The 22,840-nt window shown below is 33.0% G+C and overlaps 2 protein-coding genes across 2 annotated transcripts; one reads left to right on the top strand and one right to left on the bottom strand.

The window, feature by feature from the left end:
• Nucleotides 1-10,418: 10,418 nt before the first annotated feature.
• LOC25488708 (flavonoid 3'-monooxygenase) lies at nucleotides 10,419-15,254 on the top strand. Its single transcript, XM_013603646.3, has 3 exons — nucleotides 10,419-11,035; nucleotides 12,986-13,441; nucleotides 14,371-15,254. The coding sequence occupies exons 1-3, from the start codon at nucleotides 10,589-10,591 to the stop codon at nucleotides 15,016-15,018; spliced, it is 1,551 nt and encodes a 516-aa protein (XP_013459100.1). The 5' UTR covers nucleotides 10,419-10,588; the 3' UTR covers nucleotides 15,019-15,254.
• A 1,984-nt stretch (nucleotides 15,255-17,238) lies between these two features.
• LOC25488707 (GDSL esterase/lipase At1g29670) lies at nucleotides 17,239-22,611 on the bottom strand. The gene is made up of 5 exons (XM_013603645.3): nucleotides 22,258-22,611; nucleotides 20,669-20,793; nucleotides 19,953-20,195; nucleotides 18,927-19,182; nucleotides 17,239-17,753 (listed from the first exon to the last, which is right to left on the bottom strand). Exons 1-5 carry the CDS (start codon nucleotides 22,520-22,522, stop codon nucleotides 17,530-17,532), a joined length of 1,113 nt encoding a protein of 370 aa, XP_013459099.1. The 5' UTR covers nucleotides 22,523-22,611; the 3' UTR covers nucleotides 17,239-17,529.
• Nucleotides 22,612-22,840: the final 229 nt, after the last annotated feature.

Below are 22,840 nucleotides of genomic sequence, written 5' to 3'. Positions count from 1 at the left end.
TGGGGTGGAAATTGATGCGTATTCTGAAGAACACCAATGTTGTTCAACTTCCGCAATTGTTGGATCAAGATCTGGCCGATTTCAATGGGGGCTACACAGTCACCTTGATATGTGATGAGTTTGTCTGGTTCTCGAATGATATACGAGGAATTTATGGAGGAATTTATGTGTCGTTGTTTAGCATTGGAACAACGAGATTCGCATGGTTGTTCGTTGTCTCTCCAAGGACCGGACATAATGGAGATAGTATTGTCGTAATATGATGGATATTTTGTAGGTGTACTGATGTATTACTAGCTGCAACATGGATATGACGATGTTGAAGCATTGGCGTTTTACCCGGATTGGGGTTTTCCTAGTTCAAAACTTGTGGATAAGAGGATTTGATGGTCCTTACCCGTAGATCGTTATAACTTTCTAACAGAGTCTTTGGGCCCTAATTTTCCCTTGGACTTTGTTAGGCAATACTATACAATTTGTTTAGGGTTTTGGGCCCTTAAAATCATTATCTAAACCATTGTCCTCAAAAAATGCTCTGATCTCCCAACAAGTTTTTCTCACTCCAACCAAACTTCCGAAAATACCTCCAGCGTGAGTTAAGTCACACATATGTTAAACACTTGTGTGATTTAACTAACGCATAGATTAACATCTGCCTGAGTTAAGTCACACTATGTCCGTGCAAAATACCAGAACAGACAGAAACTCAATTTTCCCTATTTTTCTTCATTCCTTCACTCCTTCATTCATTCATTCATACATCCATTCATTCAATTGCATCCATTTTTTGATCATTCATTCAAGTATTTATTCAAGCATTCATTCACTGATAATTAAAATACGGATAATAAAACCCAAAATTACGCAGAATATCATAAAAACACAAAAGCGCAAGTGTAAATATATTACATTCATATCCGACAAAATGTCGTAAAAAAACTACAAATATACAAAAGTCATAAGATAAAACCCCACTCCTCCTCGACGGAGCCGCCACCTCCTCTAGCACGCTATAGTCGGCCCAGATGCTCTCCATAATGCCGGAAACAACAAGATTTGAATAAACATCAGGAACCCCCGACATAGTGTTGTCTACTATGGCTCTTTCATTGTGGAAGATCTGAAATGGGTCGGGAGGCTGTCTGGCCCACTATTGCTCAACAATAACCTCCTCATAGGGAGGGACATGAGTTGTGTAGTCATGAATGGCTGCATGGGCGATCATAAGAGGATAGGATACATTGTAGAATCATTTGATGTACCCCAATGAATGCTTCTACACCTCCTCCTCTAGGACCGGATCACCCCTCTCCTGCTGGCTAAGGACATGGACAACAAACTCCATGAAAGGCATAACCACCTCCGCTGGCTCAATATGCGTAATCGTAGTAGGAGGTCTGGGAATGGTTTGGACATAGACGTACTTCCTCAAAACCCGTACCATCAAGTGATGTAACGCCCCAATTTTATTTAATTATTTCTAGTTGATTTAAAGTCTTTTATATGATTTTTAAATGATTTACGTTGATTCTGTAGTGTGGTATATTTTATTAAATGACTATTTTTATTATTTAATAGAATAAGTGAGAAATATAATTTAATTGGAGTTTTGGGGGTTATATGAGAATTAAGTAAATTTAATGGGAATTAAGTGAATATTGGGGAGATTACATTTATAAAAAGAATTAGAAAATAAGAGAGAGAGCAGTTTTCACGTACAATAGAGAAAAGGGAGAAAAGTCAAGAAAAGGGAAGAGGACCAAGAGGGGCTGCGACTTCGATTAACTATGGTAAGGGTGAGGCTAACTTGCAATGATTTTAGTTTATATAATTCTGATTCTGTTTTAACAAAGGTTATGAATAAATTTGGAGAATTGGGAATTAGGGTTATGTTGAGAATTGATGATTAAATGATGGAATTAGGGTGAATTGATGTAGAAATGATGAACAGACCTTAGATGTTTCATTTATTGATGTTTAGAATTAGTTTTAAGGTTAAAACAATGGGTTTGGGTGAATTTTTGAGAAAAACTGCAATCTGCCGGTACTGATATTCATCGCTCGCCTCCCGAGTGATGATCCTCGCCACAGCGAGTGATGAAGATCATCGCTCGCCTCGCGAGCAGGAGTTACTCGCCTCGCGAGTTGCACCTCGCAGCTCGCCATGGCGAACAAGTTTACTCGCCGTAGCGAGTGTGACCAGAGAGCTTGCAAGATTTCGTGATTTTGAGCTGTGAGTTTAACCCTGGATGTTTATGAGAGCCTGAACATGTACTATAATGATTAGGCAAAGTTTTAGACTGAGATTGAACTCGGAATAGAGTCAGAATGGATTCTTGAGTATTTTACCCTAACTCGTCGTGGCGAGTAGAGGCTCTCGCCTCGCGAGCTAGTGCTTGACAGACTGCCTTGTTCAGGTTTCTTGTGGCTTGTCGCACGAGTGGTTGTGAGTTGAACTTTGGGATAGCGATGAAATATGTATAGGATATAAATGATGATCTGTGAAGCTGGTTATGAGGAATTGATGTTATTAATATAATAAAATTGTATAAGTATTACTTAGATCATGTGCAAATGCTAGACATCGTTGAATTGCATAAGATATTGTTATATCACGCTGTTGTATACTGTTGTGTTGCTGTTGATTGATTATGATTGTTGATGATTGCTGGTTTATGCTTAACTGCATTCAATTAGAATATACAAGGTGTTGGTTCGAGTTGTAAGTTGCGAGTTGTCGTTCTAAGTAACGGAGTCATAGGTTGTTGATGTTGACCAAGTTGGGGAGTATGTCATAGTTATTATGCACGATCGTTGTCGTAGATGAGTTGTATGCTGATATACACACGTTGAGTCCTTTCATGATTAGGAAACTGTTGAGGGCTCATGCCCTGGAATGCTTTGTCATTCAACTGTTGAGGGCTCATGCCCTGGAATGCCTTGTCATTCAAATTGTTGGGGGCTTATGCCCCGGAATGCTTAGTCATTCAACGTGTTGGAAATAGTACCACATCGTAGTTGTCGTTGATGTTGTTGTGGATCGCGTTGATGATGTTGTCGTTGATGTAGTTGATGATGTAGTCGTTGATGTTGTTGTTGATCGTGTTGTTGTCGTTGTTGTTGATGGAGATATTGAGTCGTTGTTGTCGTCGTTGGTTGATTTAATAAGAGTTGTTAAAATTGAAGAAGCATGAATATTATTATTGGATATATGTTGTTAATTATGTTATTTAATTAAGTTAATGACTTATATATCTATTATTATTGTTTGTGAATCTCACCCCTTCTGCTTGGAATTGTTTCCCTTCGTATGGGTAACTTGCAGGTATTGAAGCATATTAGAAGTGGTGGCTCAAGTGTCTTAGGGCTCTGATACGTAACGAGATGGGAAATTGTTGTCATGTTTTCATTCCTTATGTATCATTATGAACCTGTTGATGTTGAATTTAATCTTTAAAGACATTTTTGTTGGCGCAATGTGCCAAGGATTTATTGGAAGTTGTTTAACGTTGAAAAATATTTTCCGCTGCGATGACTGTTATGATTTGACATAACTATTATGAATAAATAATATTTTATTCTATTTAAGAAATTTTGAAAAACAGTGTAACACTCCGTTGTTGATTTAACTCTGATTTATTAATATAACTGTTGGGAAGTCGGGGTGTTCCAAGTGACGACATATCTTATCTTTGTCGGCCATAATCCATCTACAGTACAAACATATGTCATGAAAAGGCGTCAGGTCTCGTCGAGTCTCGTATTGACTCCAGATGACATTATGATGCTCCGTCAAATCAATTGCGCTTCTGAAGAGTCCAGGATCAGAAAAGCCCTTTAGAGGTTTCCACTTACCCACAAGCGGGTCAGCACTTAGGTAATATTGCTCACACTTCCTCGAAACGAGCTGCTTGAGTTGCGCCAAAACTCATCCCTACAAACACAAAGAGACATATTTATATCAGCACAAGTGATGGGATAAAACCGCAACTGCACGGTCTTACCAAAGTAGTATGAAAAGAGTATCGTTCCGACATGGAGTAGTTTAATTCAATTAACCTTTGGAAATGATTAGAAGAGAAAAGAATTGTAAGTTGGGGGTTTTCAAGCGATTGAAAATTAATAATATAAAAGGAGCCTTGAGATCGTTGGTTTCATCTAAATAACAAGTCCTTCTCAAACCAAAACTATAAGCTTATAATGTTATGTTAGACCTAATTTCTCAAGACAGTTTCATTTATGTTCCTCTAGCAACCAAGCCTATTTCGCTGACTTGATTACTATTAGATTTTGGTTCCTCTAACAACCAAGCCTATTTCGCTGACTTGATTGTTATTAGTTCCCTTGAAGATCGAAACTATATGTCTCAAAGATTGCAAAGCCTATTTCGCTGACTTTGCAATCCTTGTCTAAATTCACTTGTTCGAATATCAAAGCTCCACTTTCGTTTTATGAATTGATATTTGGAATAATGGATAAACAATTATCAAACCCTTCACTTTCGTTTCCACAGTTTGATAATGGTTGATCCATGTTAAAGCGGTGAATTTAGATAAGAAATTAGGGTTACATAAGATTAAGGCTTAGAGCTTGGCTTGACTAGGATTATGTCATTTAGACTTATCCAACAATCCCAAGACAAGGAGAAGTGTACTCACTCATGTTCATCGTAGACATGGGGGAGAAGAGAGAAAGCATAAAGGTAAAAGACAAGAAAATAAAGGAAAAGAAAAGAACTTTAATTAGAAAAGCAATTGTCACTTATTGTATTCCAAGTAAAGATGAATATTTGTGATGGATGGCTACTCTATTTATAGCATACACTTGACTTAAAATCTAAGCAATTACATTTGGGCTAAAAATAGAGTAGCTTAAAATCTAAGCAAAAAGCAGCAAAAGGCACTCTGGAGGGTGGCACGGGCCGTGCCAAGCTTCTGACTTGAGGGAGACGTATTTTTGTCTCCGAATCTTCGTATTTTTGCATTCAATCAGCTCCAAGTCCCTTTCTTTTGCTCCAAGACTCAATTCATCCAATATTCATTCCTGAAATAAAATAAAATGCAATTTGTAGTAAACTATCCTAAAAAGGAAATAATACTAATATAAAATAAAATAAAATCTAATTAAAACTAAACTAAAAAGCATATAAAAATAAGCAATAAATGACTCATCAACAAGTATCATACAAACAACTATACATTTATGATCCACTAAAAAAATAAGAAAAAAATATATATTACCATTAGCAAGGTCATGTATCCACCAACGACTTTAACAGCTGAGTCAGAGGTAAGAGAAAGTTGCTCATACATGAAAGCAAGTTCCATTTCGCTCCATAACCTGTCGCCTATGAAGCCCGGATACTCCAAAACGGAGACGTAACCCGTACCGGATATGTATCGGATACTCGCAGATACGTATCCACGAAGTATCAGAATTAATTATTTTAATTTTTAATAAATATTTTATCGGATACTTGTGTGATACTCCACATATACACAAGGATACTTCTAAGATACTTCACAGAAGCATATCCTAGAAAAAGATGCACAGTAAAAATGAGACAATGTTGTAAAAATTCATAATAGATGTATATGACTCAATTTTAGATATGCATCAATAGAATTGTTTCTCGATGAAACACTTAAAATTATACTTCTTGTGGATGACCACAGCGAGAGATGTGATTCAGTTAATCAACAATAGATAAAATTTGCATTGATTTCTTGTAATGATGTTTCTCCCAATATCCCAACATATTAAAATGTAATATGGTTTATAAGAAAACTTTCAAAAAAAATTATTTTGATCACATGTATTATTTTTTTTTTTTTTAAAATGTAACTTTTATAATAATATAATAATGAAGAGTAATCAATGTTAATTTTCTTCAAGTGTTTTACATACATATAAGTTTAATTATAAATTTTTGTTAACGTATCCTAACCGTATTGTATCCTAAATTTTAAAAAATTCGCGTATCTGCGTACCCGTACCGTATCGTACTCGCAACCGTATCCGTATCGGGGCTTCATAGCCAGTCGCCCAACTTGTCCAAATCCTTAAATGCAAGCAGCCATAGTAGATTAACACTTTTGCTGTTCTTGACGGCAAAAATGGTGCCAAGCAAGAGCAACAAAAACGCCTTAACGCAGGCGGTCCTAACATCACTCTGTTCCACCTCCTCGTCTTCTTATGCAGGCTCCATAAGCTGATTACACCTATTCCACAGTGAGTAGTAACGCCTCTTCAGTTTAGTGTAACTAACATGGGCACCACACTATTTTTTCACCTCAGCTCTCGCCTCCGCCTCTGTAAAACATAGCTCATCTTGCAGCAGCTCTATGCCTCGGTCAAGATCTAAGTCCTCCTCCTCAATGAGCCTCCCACTTATGTCCCTGTCTAGAAGACACGCCACATCATCTAGTGTGACGGTCATCTACCCAACAAGCAGATGGAAGCTGCTGGTGTCCTCATGTCATCTCTCTGACAAGGCAAAAACGAGTCCGTGAGATATGTTGTCGTACCTAGTCTTACGGGGGGAGAGCGGAATCATTCACCGGCCCCCAGAACCAGTCATTTGCTTCTCCCAGCAACGACACTGTCAAGTTGCTAAGCCTATGCTTCTTCCCATTCGAGACACCGATGACCGTATGCAACACATGAAACTGAAAAAAAAAAAAAAAACAATAACACCGTTAAAAAAATAATAAGTAAAATAAACATAAAATATTCTAACATAAATTTTAATTCTTAAGTAAAATAATAAAGAAATAAAATAATCATTAAAATAAGTAACATATCGTTAAAATAAAGTAGCACAATTATACTTATTTCGGGATCGACTCATAGACTACATGCCACGTGTTTAGAAAGTTTGCGACAACTCATAAGGCCCCCCAGGAAAGCCCTGTGGTCCGACCTCAAACTGCATCCTCGGCTCCTCCTGAGATTGATACGCCTCATGCTGAGCCTCCACATACAGAGGCTGCTCATACTGAGATTGATACGCCTCATGCTGATGCTGATACTGTGTCGGGTCCACTATCTGGGACTCAACCGCCTGTGTCAATGAACCCTCCACATCATCAGCCCTACCAAACCTCGTGGCCCCATCTCGCTGTCGACCAACATGAGGAGGGCGTTGTGCTTCCTTTTCCCGCAGTGCACAACTAGTTGATGACTCTCTATCTCCCCTAAGTCTGTCAGGCATCTGAGACATATATGCCCTACCAAACCTCGTGCACCACCTCTCCGTCGACCAACATGAGGAGGGCGTTGTGCTTCCGATTCCCTCTGTGCACTACTAGTAGAGGAGTCCCTATCTCCCCTAAGTCTGTCAGGCCTCTGAGACATATCTACACAACATTTTAAAAAGTAAAAAATCAATGATTTATTTCATACAGTCATTGTGTCATTTCTAACTGTTCAACAACAACAGCTAAATTTCAGCAGTGTCATTTCAGTCCGTAAACTACCATATTGCAATAAAACTAACTATAATCAACAATAACAAACCAATTTTTAACTAATTTCATCATTAACAATCCAAAAAACAAACCAAATTTCGTTGAGACATTTTATCGAACACCTAGAGTCAACTTTCAATCAACTTAAAATCTAACAATTTCTAAACCCTAAATTTCCACAATGCATTCTAAACAACATCTAAACTACAATTCCTAACTTAATTCATCACTAACAATCCTAAAAGCTAGCATAGCATATTAGAAGAGGTCATCATTGGATTAGCATGAACGATCCAGATTTTCATGTGAAGCCTTGATTGAGTGATATTTAGGGCATGTCCATACATACTTTGCCTGCATGCGTATAAGGTTTGAAGAGTACTCGAATCCAGTCAAGGGTTGGTCGTTGGCTCAATCTGGACCAAAACTTTTAACATCATCACGTTGAATGATATTCATTGATCTTCATGATTTGTGTTTCTTCTTCTTGTATATTAAAACAGCTAGTGTATTTATTAAACTTTTCAAAAAAAAAACAATGCAGTTGACACTTTTCAAACAGTCTTTATTATTGAAAAATAGACAAGATTTTCTTTTCAAGAGAATCATATAATTAAAGACGACCGTAGCGAATAATTTTTTAACAAAATCAACAATTAAAGTAGATTAATTGTATTTTTTTAAAAGTAGATTAATTAATTGTTTTTTTTTTACTAATAGATTAATTAATTATTGATAATAATGTTTTTGTACTCCAATTATTTGTGGAAATAAAAATTAGATTATTTATTAATAAAAGAAAACTAGTTTGAGTTTTAGGCTTTTAGCTACTGTACCGAAAAATTAGAACAATGAATCAATGTAAACTTAACTCAATTGATTGAGACAATGCATAAAATATGCAAGGTCCGGGGTTCAAACTCCAGCCACACAAAAAAATAAAAAAACAGTACAGTGGGTATTAGAGAGATGAAGACCAAGCCTTCATTCATGACGTGATTACGTACCAATTATATACATTTCAATCTCTTTGCTAAAGTCCATAGAGAAGTTTCAACACAACCATTAAATTCAAGACCAGATTCTTTCAAAATAAAGATAAAAAAAATTTCAAGACCATATCTTCAAGACCACCCTTTCTCCTACCACTCCATCCGTTTAACTATAAAAGTCATATTTTAATAAATGCACAGTGGTTTTAGATATAAACAATAGGGTTAAATATTTAGTCCTTCAAAAAATTTCAATCATTACTTTTTATTCATACTTTTAAATCAACTCATGTGTAACTTTCATATTTTTTGAATGAAAACTTTCGAATAAAATATATAAACTAGCAAATACTTGCGCCCTCTTTTTTTTTTTAATATCAAAATAATTTAATAATTTCCGAAAGATAATTATTATAAAAAATAATTGGTACAGGTAAGACCGATTTATAATTTTTGACACAACTGTTTAAAAACATTCATTTGTCTAGCTACACAATTAAGATGTCTATTTATCTTTGTCAAAAAAAAAAAAATGATGTCTATTTATCATGATGTTAAATTTGAAAATGACCTTATTATAGATGATCTTAGAACCTGTTTGAGATATTAAAAATATAATTTTATATATATTAATTGGTTTAATTATTGTTTTGACAAGTATTTAACTTTTTAATTTAATAGGCTAAAAACGAGATATATATATTTTTTTTTAAGGAAAAAACGAGATACGTTAATAAACAATTCTTTGAAGCAGTAGTAATGCATCAAAGAAAAAAGTAAAAGTTATCCAAACATATAGAAGGGAAAATTTTGAAAAAATTACAAAACGACCAATCCTAGACAAAGTAAAGGATTAGTCACCAATAATGGAGGAAATCCACAAGAAAACAAGTTTATGATTCTTCAACCACCATCATGAGTGTAGTTTTATGTGTTCCATCGGTAACTTCAAGAAAAGTTGTTTATTACAAAAAGTACTCGTGTTTACGCTCTTTCTAAATAATCCAGATACATGACATCCAGACAACCTAAAAACAGATATGAACTTACTTCGTTTTTGAACAAGTTAGCACCACCAAATTGCAAAGCATGCTCTCCTATGTCTGCTAAATTCATAAAACCAATACCCAGCTAGCAAAAAACATCATTCCATATATTGCCAAAGAAATCACAATCTAGAAACCAATACCCAGACAATGCAAAGAAGTAGAACTTACCACTCCATGACTCAAGAGACAATCCTAATTCAATTGATAAAAAAAATTTACAAACGTTATCAAGCAAAGTCTGCTGGAAAGACAACCTACGAGGATCTCATCCAATAGGCAAATAGATGTAAACAAAAGGAATAAACAATATCAATCTTGCGATTCAACACAACAACCGCTTCCACCAACTAAGAATCCGTCACATTGACATCAAAAAGTAAACTTTTATGAAATTTCACTTTCATTAAATGCAAAGATCGGAAATAAATAAGTTTCAATAAATCAAATAATAACGTTCTAATTTTGCCTAACAAATCGTTCTATTTTAAAAATTGAATTAAAAATTATGATTAATTATGAGGTGGTATCCTTATCCTAAGTAATAACGTAAAAAATATACCCGTAAGTTTAATTCAGTTGATTTGGACAATGCATAATATATATAAGGTCCAGGTTCAAATCCCCGTCACGACAAAAAAAAGTAATAACGTAAAACTCAATTGCAAATTCTTAAAGAGGTGTTGTCCCTTGTCCTTCAAAGTTGTGTGTATCATCATCTAAACTAAAATTTCCCGATATAAAAAGTAAGCACATTCCATGTATTATGAACAATTTTTTCATATAAAATAATCATTAAATTTTTTAAATAAATTAAAATAAGTCTTCATTGACAATCCTACGTTCCAAGATGAACAAACCGTGTAAAGTCAGAGAAACGTTTCCTCTATAAATACCAAGCATGTTGAGGCTTAGCTCAATGTGACAACAATACAACGTCAAGTAGTTAATTTGTTTTTCCCTATTCAAATAGATTGCTGTTGTTATACGTACAAAACTTATTTATATCCTTAATCCTTAATCATCATCACATATATTTCATATTTCATAACCATAGCCACATACATAACATAAATTAACCATGTCTCTATGGTTCATTGCAATAGCTAGTTTCACATTATGCATCCTCATATACCGTTTTATGAAATTTGCAAAAAGATCTTCATCACTACCACTTCCACCTGGACCAAAACCATGGCCTATAATAGGTAACATGCCACACTTGGGTCCTGCCCCACACCAGTCTATTGCAGCCTTGGCAAAAATCCATGGCCCTTTAATGCACCTCAAATTAGGTTTTGTGGACGTTATCGTGGCGGCTTCAGGCTCCGTTGCCGAACAATTCTTAAAGGTTCATGATGCTAACTTTAGTAGCCGGCCACCCAACACCGGAGCTAAATATATAGCTTATAACTATCAAGATCTTGTGTTTGCCCCTTATGGTCCGAGGTGGCGAATGCTCCGAAAAATCTCCTCCGTTCATCTCTTCTCCAACAAAGTCATGGAAGAATTCAAACACTTGCGTCAGGTTAGTTAATTAATATCATTTTCTCAATTTCAACATAAGTTGCACTATCAATGTCATTTATACGAGAGTCACATCATTTTGTAACCTGAAAATTAATACTCATTTGAATTTTATCTAAGAGAATAAACACTACTAAAAAATCAAAAATTAGTGAGGGAAATTTTGTGAGGGAAAATGTGAAATCCCTCTCTAATTCCGTCACTAAATTTTGCGACCAAAGAATCTGTGAGAAATTTCATTTTTTCCGTCACTAATTTCCCTCGCTGATTTTTCTTTTTCTAGTAGTGAAAAATCTTCCGAGAAAATTAAATTAAAAATATAGTATTCACATTTTTCTGAAAATACAAACTGCTGTTTTGCATCTTCAAGGAGCTAGTATGTGTTTTTAGTCATGAACAAGTTTTGCTTATATTGACTTGAGTATAATTTATCTATGGTTTTTTATTTGAAAGACATGTGCTTTATTATTATTTTAAATATTGACTTTTTTAATAGAAGAATGAGAAATAGGGTGCTTGGCTGTTTTTCTTGTACTGCACAGAAACTCCAAGGGATCTGTTCATATTAAATTATCAGTGATAATTAGTTCGAAGGATTAAAATTCGTAACCTGAAAAAACCCCACACTTTGATATTATTTTTCTTGCCTTAATTAGGATTTGTTAACATGAAGGTCAACCACTTTATTTGATCCATAGGTATAATTGCCGGTAAACCATAAACTAAGTTAGCTAGATACTTCCTCCTCGAAGGGTTGGGGACAAGATATATATTGAAGAATGTATACATGATTTTAAAAAATAATTTTAGAGTATTAATTTTTTTTAGTCGAGTAACATAGTAGTTAGAATTCACATTATGAGGTGAATAAATAAGGTGTCTGAGGTTCAAACCTCAACATCTGAATATAACAATTCATTGTCCCTGTTAACTGAGCTAACGCTCACGGAAACTTTTTATAGTATTGCTAGTATAAGTATTGCACACAAAAATTATAAGCGAAAACAAAAATATTTTACTCAAAAAATAGTTTTTTTTTTACAAAAAAAAATTTATTGCATTTCATTTATAATAATAGTAGAGATACAAGATGAAATCCTAATATGAATATGAAAACTAGCATACGCGAAGCCACCTTAGCAAATCTATAAGCGATTTCGTTAATATATATATTCTTACGTATTCTTTAGTTAATATATATTCTCTAGTATTTCTTTAAAAATATATATATATTCTTTAGTATTACACTTCCATATAAAATATCTTACGTATATATTCAATCAACTTACAAAAAATAAAAACATTAGTTAATATATATTTTGAATTTATATTCAAAATATTTGTATAAATATCGATTTATTTTTAATATATTTTTATAAATATGTATTCTTTTTCGGTTGAAAAATTCTCCACTAAAAAGAAAAATCACCAAGTGATGGGATCGTAATAAAGAACCATTAGAAAGTCTCAAAGAGAAGAAAAAATCTTTTATAAGTGGGATCCACTCATCCATTCATGCTAATGTGATTAGGACAAAGCTGAACTTTTCTTGGATAAAAAGGGTAAAAGACTTTTCTTGGATTAAATATTATATTAGAAAGTCTTTCAAAGAGAAGATAAAACCATAAGAAAATGGGATACATAGTTGCGTCAACCCGATGAATTAATTTAATATTTTAACACAAAACAACTCAATACATAGACTTAAAAATTGTAAATTAAACTACTTAGGTGTGTATGTGGTTTTTTTTTACATTAAGTTTTAGTTATAGTTTGACTTTAAATTATTGATGTTAAAGAATATATATTATCATCGCTTATAAGTGAAAAATTTTGATATAGTTTTTTCTTTAATTTCATCTCTTTTTTTATTCATCTCGGTTATTTTAAATACGATTTAAACTCCTACGGATTTAGGAGTCAATTGTACCTAATCAATTACACTTTTCAGGAAGAGGTAGCAAGATTGACAAGCAATTTGGCAAGTAATTATTCAGACACAAAAGCTGTGAACTTGGGACAACTATTGAATGTATGTACCACCAATGCACTTGCTAGGGTTATGTTAGGAAGAAGAGTATTCAATGATGGCAATGGTGGTTGTGACCCTAAAGCTGATGAGTTCAAGGAAATGGTTCTTGAATTGATGGTGTTAGCTGGAGTTTTCAATATAAGTGATTTTATTCCATCATTGGAATGGCTAGACCTTCAAGGAGTTCAAGCTAAAATGAAGAAATTACACAAGAAGTTTGATGCATTTTTAACGAACATTATTGATGAACGTGAAAATTCAAATTTTAAGAGTGAGAAACATAAGGATTTGTTGAGTACTTTGTTGTTACTTAAAGAGGAAACAGATGTTGATGGAAACAAACTCACTTATATTGAAATCAAAGCACTACTTTTGGTAAGTTACCTACTCTTCTATAATCACAAAATCAAATGTATAGAGTTTAAACACGCAAATAAAAGACATTTTTTTAGAAATATATATCTCGTATTGTGTGCGCCTAAACATTATGCTAAAACCTGCTCTAAACTCCCAGCTCAATTCATGTAGAGAAACCTTTTTTTTTTGTTCAAACTTAACTGTCAGTCATATTCATCTTGAAGTCTATATATGACAAACAGGTAAACACGTTTGTACGACTAATTGTTTGGTCTTGTCAAAATAGTACATGTTCATGCATTTTTCGATTTAAAATATTATATTGATTGATTTCTTAAAAATTATATTTTACTTTATATTTAGACCTAATTTATCAAAGTTAAAATGTGGTAAAAGATGAATTGGGCAATGGAATTTTACTTTGTTTTGTTTACTTTAGACTCAAAACAAACAGACATTCTTAGTATAGAAAATATAGGTAAGCCGGAAAATTATTATTAATTAAGTAACACTAATGATTATAAAATTAAACTCTTTACTTCTGAGTTAAATCTCATAGATAAAATTAAACAAACTAATTTTATAACTATTTAATATTAAATGTTTCGATTTACAACTTGTTGCTTTTGCTTTTTTCCTCTCTTTTTTTCACTTGTTAGTTGGAGAGGTTTTACTTGCAAATTACAATTTTGCATGAGTCTGTTTCGTATCAACAAAGCAAATTAATTTTCTCGAACCTATGTTTTAGAGAAAAATAAAGACTAAATATAAACCATGTTAAAACAAATACAATCTTTACCAAACTTAAGTTTGTAATTACTGATGTTTGTTGAATTTCAAGTTTGCAAATTTTAATTCAAATATACCTCTTTCACATTGGCAAAATATACTTATAGCTTTCCTCTACGTTTTAGAAAATATACTTATAGCTTTGGTTTTTTGTATAGAACATGTTTGCAGCTGGGACAGACACATCGTCAAGCACCACAGAATGGGCCATTGCAGAATTAATTCGAAACCCAAGAATCTTAGCTCAAGTTCAACAAGAATTGGACAATGTTGTGGGTCGAGATAGGAACGTGAAAGAAGACGACATACCTAACCTACCTTACCTACAAGCAGTGATAAAAGAAACATTCCGCTTGCATCCATCAACACCTCTTTCCCTCCCGCGAATTGCATCTGAAAGTTGTGAGATTTTTGGGTACCACATTCCAAAGGGTTCAACTCTTTTGGTCAATGTATGGGCCATCGCTCGAGACCCAAAAGAATGGGTTGATCCATTAGAGTTCAAACCTGAAAGGTTCTTACCAGGTGGTGAGAAGTGTGATGTTGATGTTAAGGGAAATGATTTTGAAGTTATACCTTTTGGTGCTGGACGTAGAATATGTCCTGGGATGAGTCTAGGGCTTCGTATGGTCCAACTTCTAACAGCTACACTAGCCCATTCATTTGATTGGGAACTTGAAAATGGACTCAATGCTGGAAAAATGAACATGGATGAAGGTTATGGGTTGACACTTCAACGAGCTGTGCCATTATCGGTGCACCCTAAACCTAGACTCTCGCCACACGTGTACTCGTCTTGTTTTTGATTATTAAGTTTGTGTTTGTGAATTTTTCTTTTCTTACTAGTTGGTCCCTCGCTTCAATTTCTTGCTTAGTTATAATAATGTGAATAAATGGGATTTGTCGTGTGCTGTTGTGTAAAGATCCCAAAGGAGGGAAGGTGTAATGTTAGTTCAGTTTTTGTGTGTTTCAAACTTTTGTGTGAATATATGCACTTTTACTTGTTGTAACTTCTGAAATAAATTATAGACTCTAGAAAGGATGATTCAAATTTCAAGGAATTACTCACTTACTTGGAAATCAACATATCATTGGGTGATGTTTTTGATTAGATGTCTGCTTACGTAAAATTTATGAAAGAACTTCTATCTAAAAATTGGAAGTTGAAGGGAAAAGAATCAATTGCCCTAATCTAAAGTGACATTCTCATTTTTAAAGATACCTCAAAAGAAAAATAACACAGAAAGGAATATAATGACAGTCCAACTCTAAATCAAAACAAAAAAGTCATTGATGAAAAGGAAGAAGAAATCCAAAATGAATCAAACAAGGAATATGATAATTGTCTTCAAAATTCTCCAAACGAAGATTATATCCAAACTTCTCCAAGATCATCAATAATAGTCGATTATCATCCATAAGATCAAATAATTGGAGAAACAAAAGATGGAGTTAGAACAAAATAATCCTTCTAGAATAATGATATGGCTATGATATCACAAATAAAATCAAAGTTCATAAAGGAAGAAATTGTTGACAACTTATGGGCAGAAGCCATGAAAGAAGAACTATCACAGTTTGAGATAAATGAATATGCACACTCGTACCGACTCCTCAAAGTCGGTCTATTATTCACACCACATGGGTCTTCAGAAATAAAATACACGAAGATAGTGAAGTAATTTGTTACAAAGTCAAATTAGTTACACAAGGATATAATCAACAAGAAGGCATTAGTTATAATGAAACCTATTCACTCGTAGCTCCATTGGAAGCCATGAAAATCTCATAAATGTTTTAACTGTTTCAAATGGACGTAAAAAAATGCGTTTTGAAGGGATTATTTGAATGATGATGTGTATGTACATCAACCTCCAAGTTTTGAAGATGTGAAAAAACCAAATCATGTTTTAAAGTTAATCAAAACTCTTTATGAACTCTAACAGGCGCCAAGAGCCTAGTATGAGCGATTTAGTACATTCTTAATAAAAAATAGTTTATCAAAAGGAAAAAATGAGGCTACACTTTTCCGTAAATTATATAAAAATAATTTATTAATTATGCAAGTATATGTTGTTGATGATATCATTTTGGAGCCATAATTGAGAAAATGTTTGAAGAATTTTCAAACTTTATACAAAGTGAATTTGAAATGAGTATAATGGAAGAACAACTTTTTTTTTTTCTAGGATTACAAATCAAACAATATGAGAATGGTATCTTTATCTATCAAGAAATATACATCAAAGATCTTCTCAAAAATACAAAATGATCGAAGCAAAAATCATGTCTACTCGCATGCATCCATCTTCAAATTTAGACAAAGATGAAAAGGAAAAACTATTTTTGAATACTATTTTTAACCAAAGTCATGGTGACCTCCCCTTGCTTTGATCTCAATCCTAACATCAGGCTCACTAATCTGGTTACACAATTTTCAGACCATTCCCAAATTTTACTCCTTTCTTTATGAAAAGACAAAATTATATTAAAATGATCTAAGCTAAGCAAGAGTAGTCCAAGGAAAGTTCAAAAGAAAGTGATGCATGGATACTACACTCACGAGACCTTGTTGAATTAAATCATGCAAATTGGACCAGTCAAAGTATATTTCTATATTGCTGATATTCTTCCCTAGTCAAAGTATATTTCTGAAAACCATCAATGACACATTGACACCACCAATATTGCTGATGTAAAGAAATAAGCTAATTTTTCCGTAAATATTTTTTTTTAAATGATGTATACGATAATGGGTCATTTTCTTGAGTGTAGCCTTCCATCAGTAAAAGAGAAAAAAGGAAGAAATTAATGTGTCGGCACATGTTAGAGAAATACTTTTTTTATAAATTTTTAACATTTTCTTTCAACATAAGTGTAAGAGCAAAGTCTCTGCAAGCTTAACTCAGTTGGTAGGGATATTGCATAATATATATAAAGGTTGAGAGATTTGAACTTCATACACCTTATTTATTGATCTTTAAGAGATGAATTTATAGTCAATAAGTTAGTTGAAAAAAAAAGTATAAGAGCAAATAATTCCTTCTAATTTAATTAAATTTGGATGAAAATTTCATCCACCAATAAGTACCATTATATTTATACCATCAACAATAAAATCTTAACAAAATTTATGAAAAATTACACTTAAGACTCTTGCACACCTTTACACCACCAAAAAATTAAAAATAAAAAACTCTTGTACACCTTTGGCATAAACAACTCATCACAACACTAGTAAAGTCCCACAACAAACAATACCAACCAAAAAAAAGAAGTTACACAATAACCTTAATACCACAATTAAAGTTTCATCATCATATTTGAGCTAAGCGATTGATGTCAATAGGATAAGCATCTGATTCAGATTGAGCATTGTAAGCTCTCCTACCAATTATAGTGTTGCCAACCTCAGTTGGGTGAAATGCATCCCAAAATAGGTACTCATTCCTATTACTACATGGGGTTTGAAGGGGCAAACATGTAATTTGACCATTGTTTCTTCCTATTCCACAACACCCTTCATTTGTAACCCTTATGCCTGAAAATTAAGACAAACAAAATGAGCAAAAAAATTGTCAAAATGATCAACTCTTAATTGGGCAATGTAATTGAAAATTTTATTAAATTCAAATGCTTCAATTGAATTCTCTTTATTTAAAATTTTTATAAGTTTTAAAATAAATAAATAAATATAAAAAATGAAGTTGTTAAAATTTGAAACTTTTGAAAAAGTTGGGTTCAATTAGAATAATTGTTTTTTGAATTACAAGGATCACCAAATCTACAGAATTTGAAAGAAAAGAAATACATAAACCAATTTGATATTTACATTTAGAAAAGTAAAGAAGGAATTTCGTATTATTAGCATTTGTTTCAAACTAGGTCAAGGTCCATTCTCTAACGGAGCAGGTCGTCATAAGGCACTAACACATGCACCGATCATAATATGGACTAGCTATAAATCCAATGAATTAAGGATGCACAAGCTGATCTGAATCGTCATATCGGATCCAAGGCCAGTTATCCTAATTTACTCACAGGCTGGAGGACAACTATCTGAATAATGGTAAACGACTCAGAAATCCTAATCTCTCCCTATACCTCGCATATTTGGCGCATTCTTATTTGATCGTCTGAGTGTTTACAGGTACATCACCCCTTCTCGAGAAGAAGGATACCACTAATCGAAGTTTTGTGACTCAAGGTCATCTCCACCTTCAAAGACCAAAGATCCCATGCACTAACAGATAAATTGACAACTCTACTAAGAAATAGGCCCATAAACTCTCACTTAGCTTCGACTGGAGGACAATTGTTTTGGTACACCTTAAAGTCTTACATTGCTTAAGAGTCGAGACCAACTATAATTTATATACAACACCTATACTTCTAAACCCAACGTGACACTTTTTTCTAAATGACAAAATTGTGAGGGCTCACTCAACGATCCAACCCGGTAGTATTTGAGGGTGGAACAGAGCAATATTAAGGTGGTATTTAAAAATAAAAAAAAAACTTAGCTTTATAAAAGCATTTCATGAAATTTCTACTTTTTGAAAATTCTCAAAACTAATTTCCAAACGAAGTAATTTATATTAAAGAGTTAAATTACCCCGTAAAATTTCCCCATAGAAACAAACACACTATCAAGAAAATTACAAAAAGAAAAAAAAAATTATAACTAGAAAATGTTTAAGGCAAAAATAATTACCAAATGATGATGGGTTGTTTATGATATCTTGAAAAATACCATAAGTATTTACATAGATGAATCTTGCATCCGTAAGCTCATTGTTGAGTTGATTAACAAGAGATTTCAATCCGTTGTTAAATAATTGGTTTGCAGAATTTATTCTTTCAACACAAGTGGTACCATCTGGACTGTTTTGAGCTAATTCATTTGGACTGCAACCTATTTGACCAATCCCAAATAAAGCCATTTTCCTTGCTCCATAGTTATACAAAATCTAAGTCACAAACACAACAATTAATTAAACTTCTATTTTTTTTTTTTACCCAACAAAACAATTAAACTTCTATTAGCATCATTGGTTTTTCATTAGTAAGATTATCAATCTTGTATTTACACAAGAAAAAATAAAGGACAAAATGTACTTTCTATAGTGTTTTTTTTTTCTTCACATAAAATATATCTTTTATGCTTGTATCAAACTTTGAGAAATTTGTGATCTGAGAAGTCATTTGGTAGTTATGAGTATTTTTAGTTAAGAACTATACGAAAAGCATCTTAGCAAATGCTTCTAAGTTTATTCCAAAATTAAAATAGGGGAGTGGAAATAGGTTGGATCGAGTTAGGCTTTACAAAGTCTAAGTCTCACCTGTCAAAAAATTTAAATTTTCAGTCTCGTATGCAGTCTGTCATAGGCTTATTTAATAGACTTGAATTTGACCTTTCAAAAGCTTGATATGACATGTTAATTGTTTTAAAAGTCTTTTTTTATGAATGTATTTAAATACTCCCTCCGTCCTAAATTATAAGGGAAAAAAAAAACTCATTTTCTTTGTCCTAAATTATAAGGAAAAAAACAATTTTTGTCATATTTAATTATGTTATTTCAAAAAATCATCTTTTTCAAAGGAAAACTAAATGCAACTTGCATTCAATTTACCCTCTCTTTTATTTTCTCTACAATCAACAACCAATGAAATTTGCTCTCGTTTTTGTACGATGCAAAAACATTTTATTTATGCATGTTAGACAAAGTCGTATAATTACCCTGAGTTGTTGAGCATATGCTTGAATAAGAACATCAGCATACTGTTGTGGTGTAAACTGTCTACCACTGGGATAAGCAGGCATGAAATAGTTGTTAAGGTAATCATTGCTACCCAATCCAATGGAATAGATGCATTTGCTAAGATAATTTGAAGCTGTATCCTCATCTCCAAGCAAATTTACCACTTGGGACACTGTCTTTTGGTAGTTTTGTACTTGCCCACTAAAACTAATACGATCTCCCTACAAAGTTGAAATAATGAACAATTTTAGAAACTATATTCATATGGTTAATATCAGACAAAGATAAAAATAAATTAAGGTAAAATCAAATGTTGATTTTAGTCCTTATAAAAAAAAAATTCGGTTTTTGTCTCTGTGAAACACGGATACGGACACAAATATCAGATACGACACAGACACCGACACAGTTAATAATTTAAGAAAATCACATAATTCAGTATAATTATATATGTCGGTGTCGAACACGGCACGGTCTGACATCAAGACACGCCTAATCTGAAGAATGTCTGTGCTTCATAAATCATGACTAAAAAATAATATTTCTTTTTTGCTTTCTCAAGATTATATAAATAATTATTTGAAGTATGAATTGAAAAGCAATATTTACTCATTTTACTAGAGCAAAAATAGTATACTATTTAACTGGAAAGATTATGTGCCACTAAATTTAGCATAGAGAGAAAAAATAGTACTAGTTGTTGTCCAGTTTCTTCTCTAATTCCAGCAGCAGCAGAAGCATAATTGACTCCTTGGAGTATTTCTTGGTCTCTGGCTGTTGAATAGGGAGATATGTAGCCCTCAAATCCCAATAGCTCAGCTGTCAAATTTCAACACAAGATTTATATGCATGTATATATAAAGTAACATAACTATTAAATTAGAGTCAATTGCATATTGGTTAGAAATTCACCATTTAAAGTAAAAAAGTAATAATTTAAAATTCAAACATCATTCTCTGAATATCGCAACGTTTCTACCAATTTAACTATGTTTACGGAGACATGGACTTGCAATTATATTAGTAGTTTTTTGCCCAAGACTTGTGATGGAACCACAACATGATTGTGATTGGAAATTAAAACCTTGGCCGTTAGCTCTTTAATTAAAGAACGACATATACCAGATGACTATCTTAAATTACGTACTAAATGAAGCCAAACAATTCCATGTGCTTGAAATTGGGGTAGGCACACAACTAGAGTGGAGTAATTGATACAATATAGAGACAAAATAAACAGTCGTTGTGGTAATGCTTTATTGTTCACCGGCTTATACAGTTCACTACGTTAATTTAACAAAAATACTATCAAGTACTATGTGGCATCGCATTGTTTAAACATTTAAAAGTAGTATCTTTTATGGATAGATATTTTGTATCAGAACTGAATTCTTTCAGGTTAAAGGATATGTTTCTCATTGCTCTAAAATAATTAGGAAATTTTCTAGAAGAAAGACGAGGTTCGGCTTCTGCTGACAACATGCCAAGGGGTGGTGGTCCCGCTGATGGGGTCAAATCCATAAGTTCGAAAAAGAAAGAATTGAATCTCATCGATCTCACAAGGATTATACCAAATTCCATCAATCGAATCGCGTTTTTGAGAAATACTAGACATTTAAGTCATATAGAAATTATGTAATTATGATTTTTACATATGATTGACTTATATTTTTAAGACAAAATTTCTTTATGAGTTCCTTAAACAATGTCCTTAAGGTACTTGTTAGCAAAACTTTTTATTTAATTGCTAGTTTCATTGCTAACTAATAAAAAGACTACGATGGTGAACCAAGCTGTTTGGACTTCAGTGGCAAGGAGCTCCTTCCAAGGACGTACTTGGGGAATACCGGGTTCGATTCCCAGGGGGAACAACGCTTGGCTAGTGCGCATCCCACGAACTAAGAAATATGCATTTGAAACTAACAAACGAAAGACACATTTAATAATCAAAATGATTAGAAATACTTTTTTTTTTTAACTTTGACACATATAATAAAGTTGACTGACACATTTCAAGTAACAAAATGTTTTATTCACTTATTTGCATGTAGAGCTGTAATGATGATACTTAAAATCTAAAATAGCAAGATAAAGCTATATAATTTTAAAGGAACACCATTTTTTTTGAGGAAAAAGGAAAACCATTTTATAAACCATTTTTTTAATCAAATTATTATAAACTTCTTAAGTAAATACAAAAATTATGTCAAGAAAAAGGTAAATATAAAAATTAACATTTCAAAATGGACATCAATCACTCTAATTTGACTTAAGCAAACTCACCAATGACATCAACAGTAGTTTTTCCATTGGAGAACCTTCCAGTTGGACCACCATTAAAGTCAATCCCATAAGGAAGATAATTAGCTTTGGCCAAAGAATTAAGATTGTTATTGTTTCCATCATCTACCAAAGAGTCACCAAAAATGAAGTAGCAAGGTACTTGAGGATCAGCTTCAACCTTACTACTCCACAAACCCAAAACCACCACCATCATTACACATAAATTCATAATCCACTTCACAATATTGACTTCCCTAGATGCCATATTAATTGAAGCAAGAAATGTAACAACAAAATATAATGTAAGTATTATAGAATGTGGTATAGTATGTGTGTATGTGAATGAGTGGGATATGGGAAACTCCTGAAATGTGACAATTATATAGATGCAGAAAGGAAGAGATTATGGCAAGCTTTTTAGCTTTTACAGTTGGGGACACATATTTTTGTTAGGAACATTAAATTCACTCCAACATGGTGTGGAATTGAGTGGGCATTAATGTCGGTGCTTCTTGACAGTAATATTAAGGTTTTTTTTTTTTGAGGCCAGTAAAAATAAAGTTTATGATTTTTTTTGAAAGGA

This window comes from Medicago truncatula, chromosome 3 (genome assembly GCF_003473485.1).
Source record: "Medicago truncatula cultivar Jemalong A17 chromosome 3, MtrunA17r5.0-ANR, whole genome shotgun sequence".
NCBI classification, from domain to species: Eukaryota; Viridiplantae; Streptophyta; class Magnoliopsida; order Fabales; family Fabaceae; genus Medicago; species Medicago truncatula.
The sequence above is the reverse complement of the archived record's forward strand: the minus strand, read 5'-3'. Positions and strand labels throughout refer to the sequence as shown.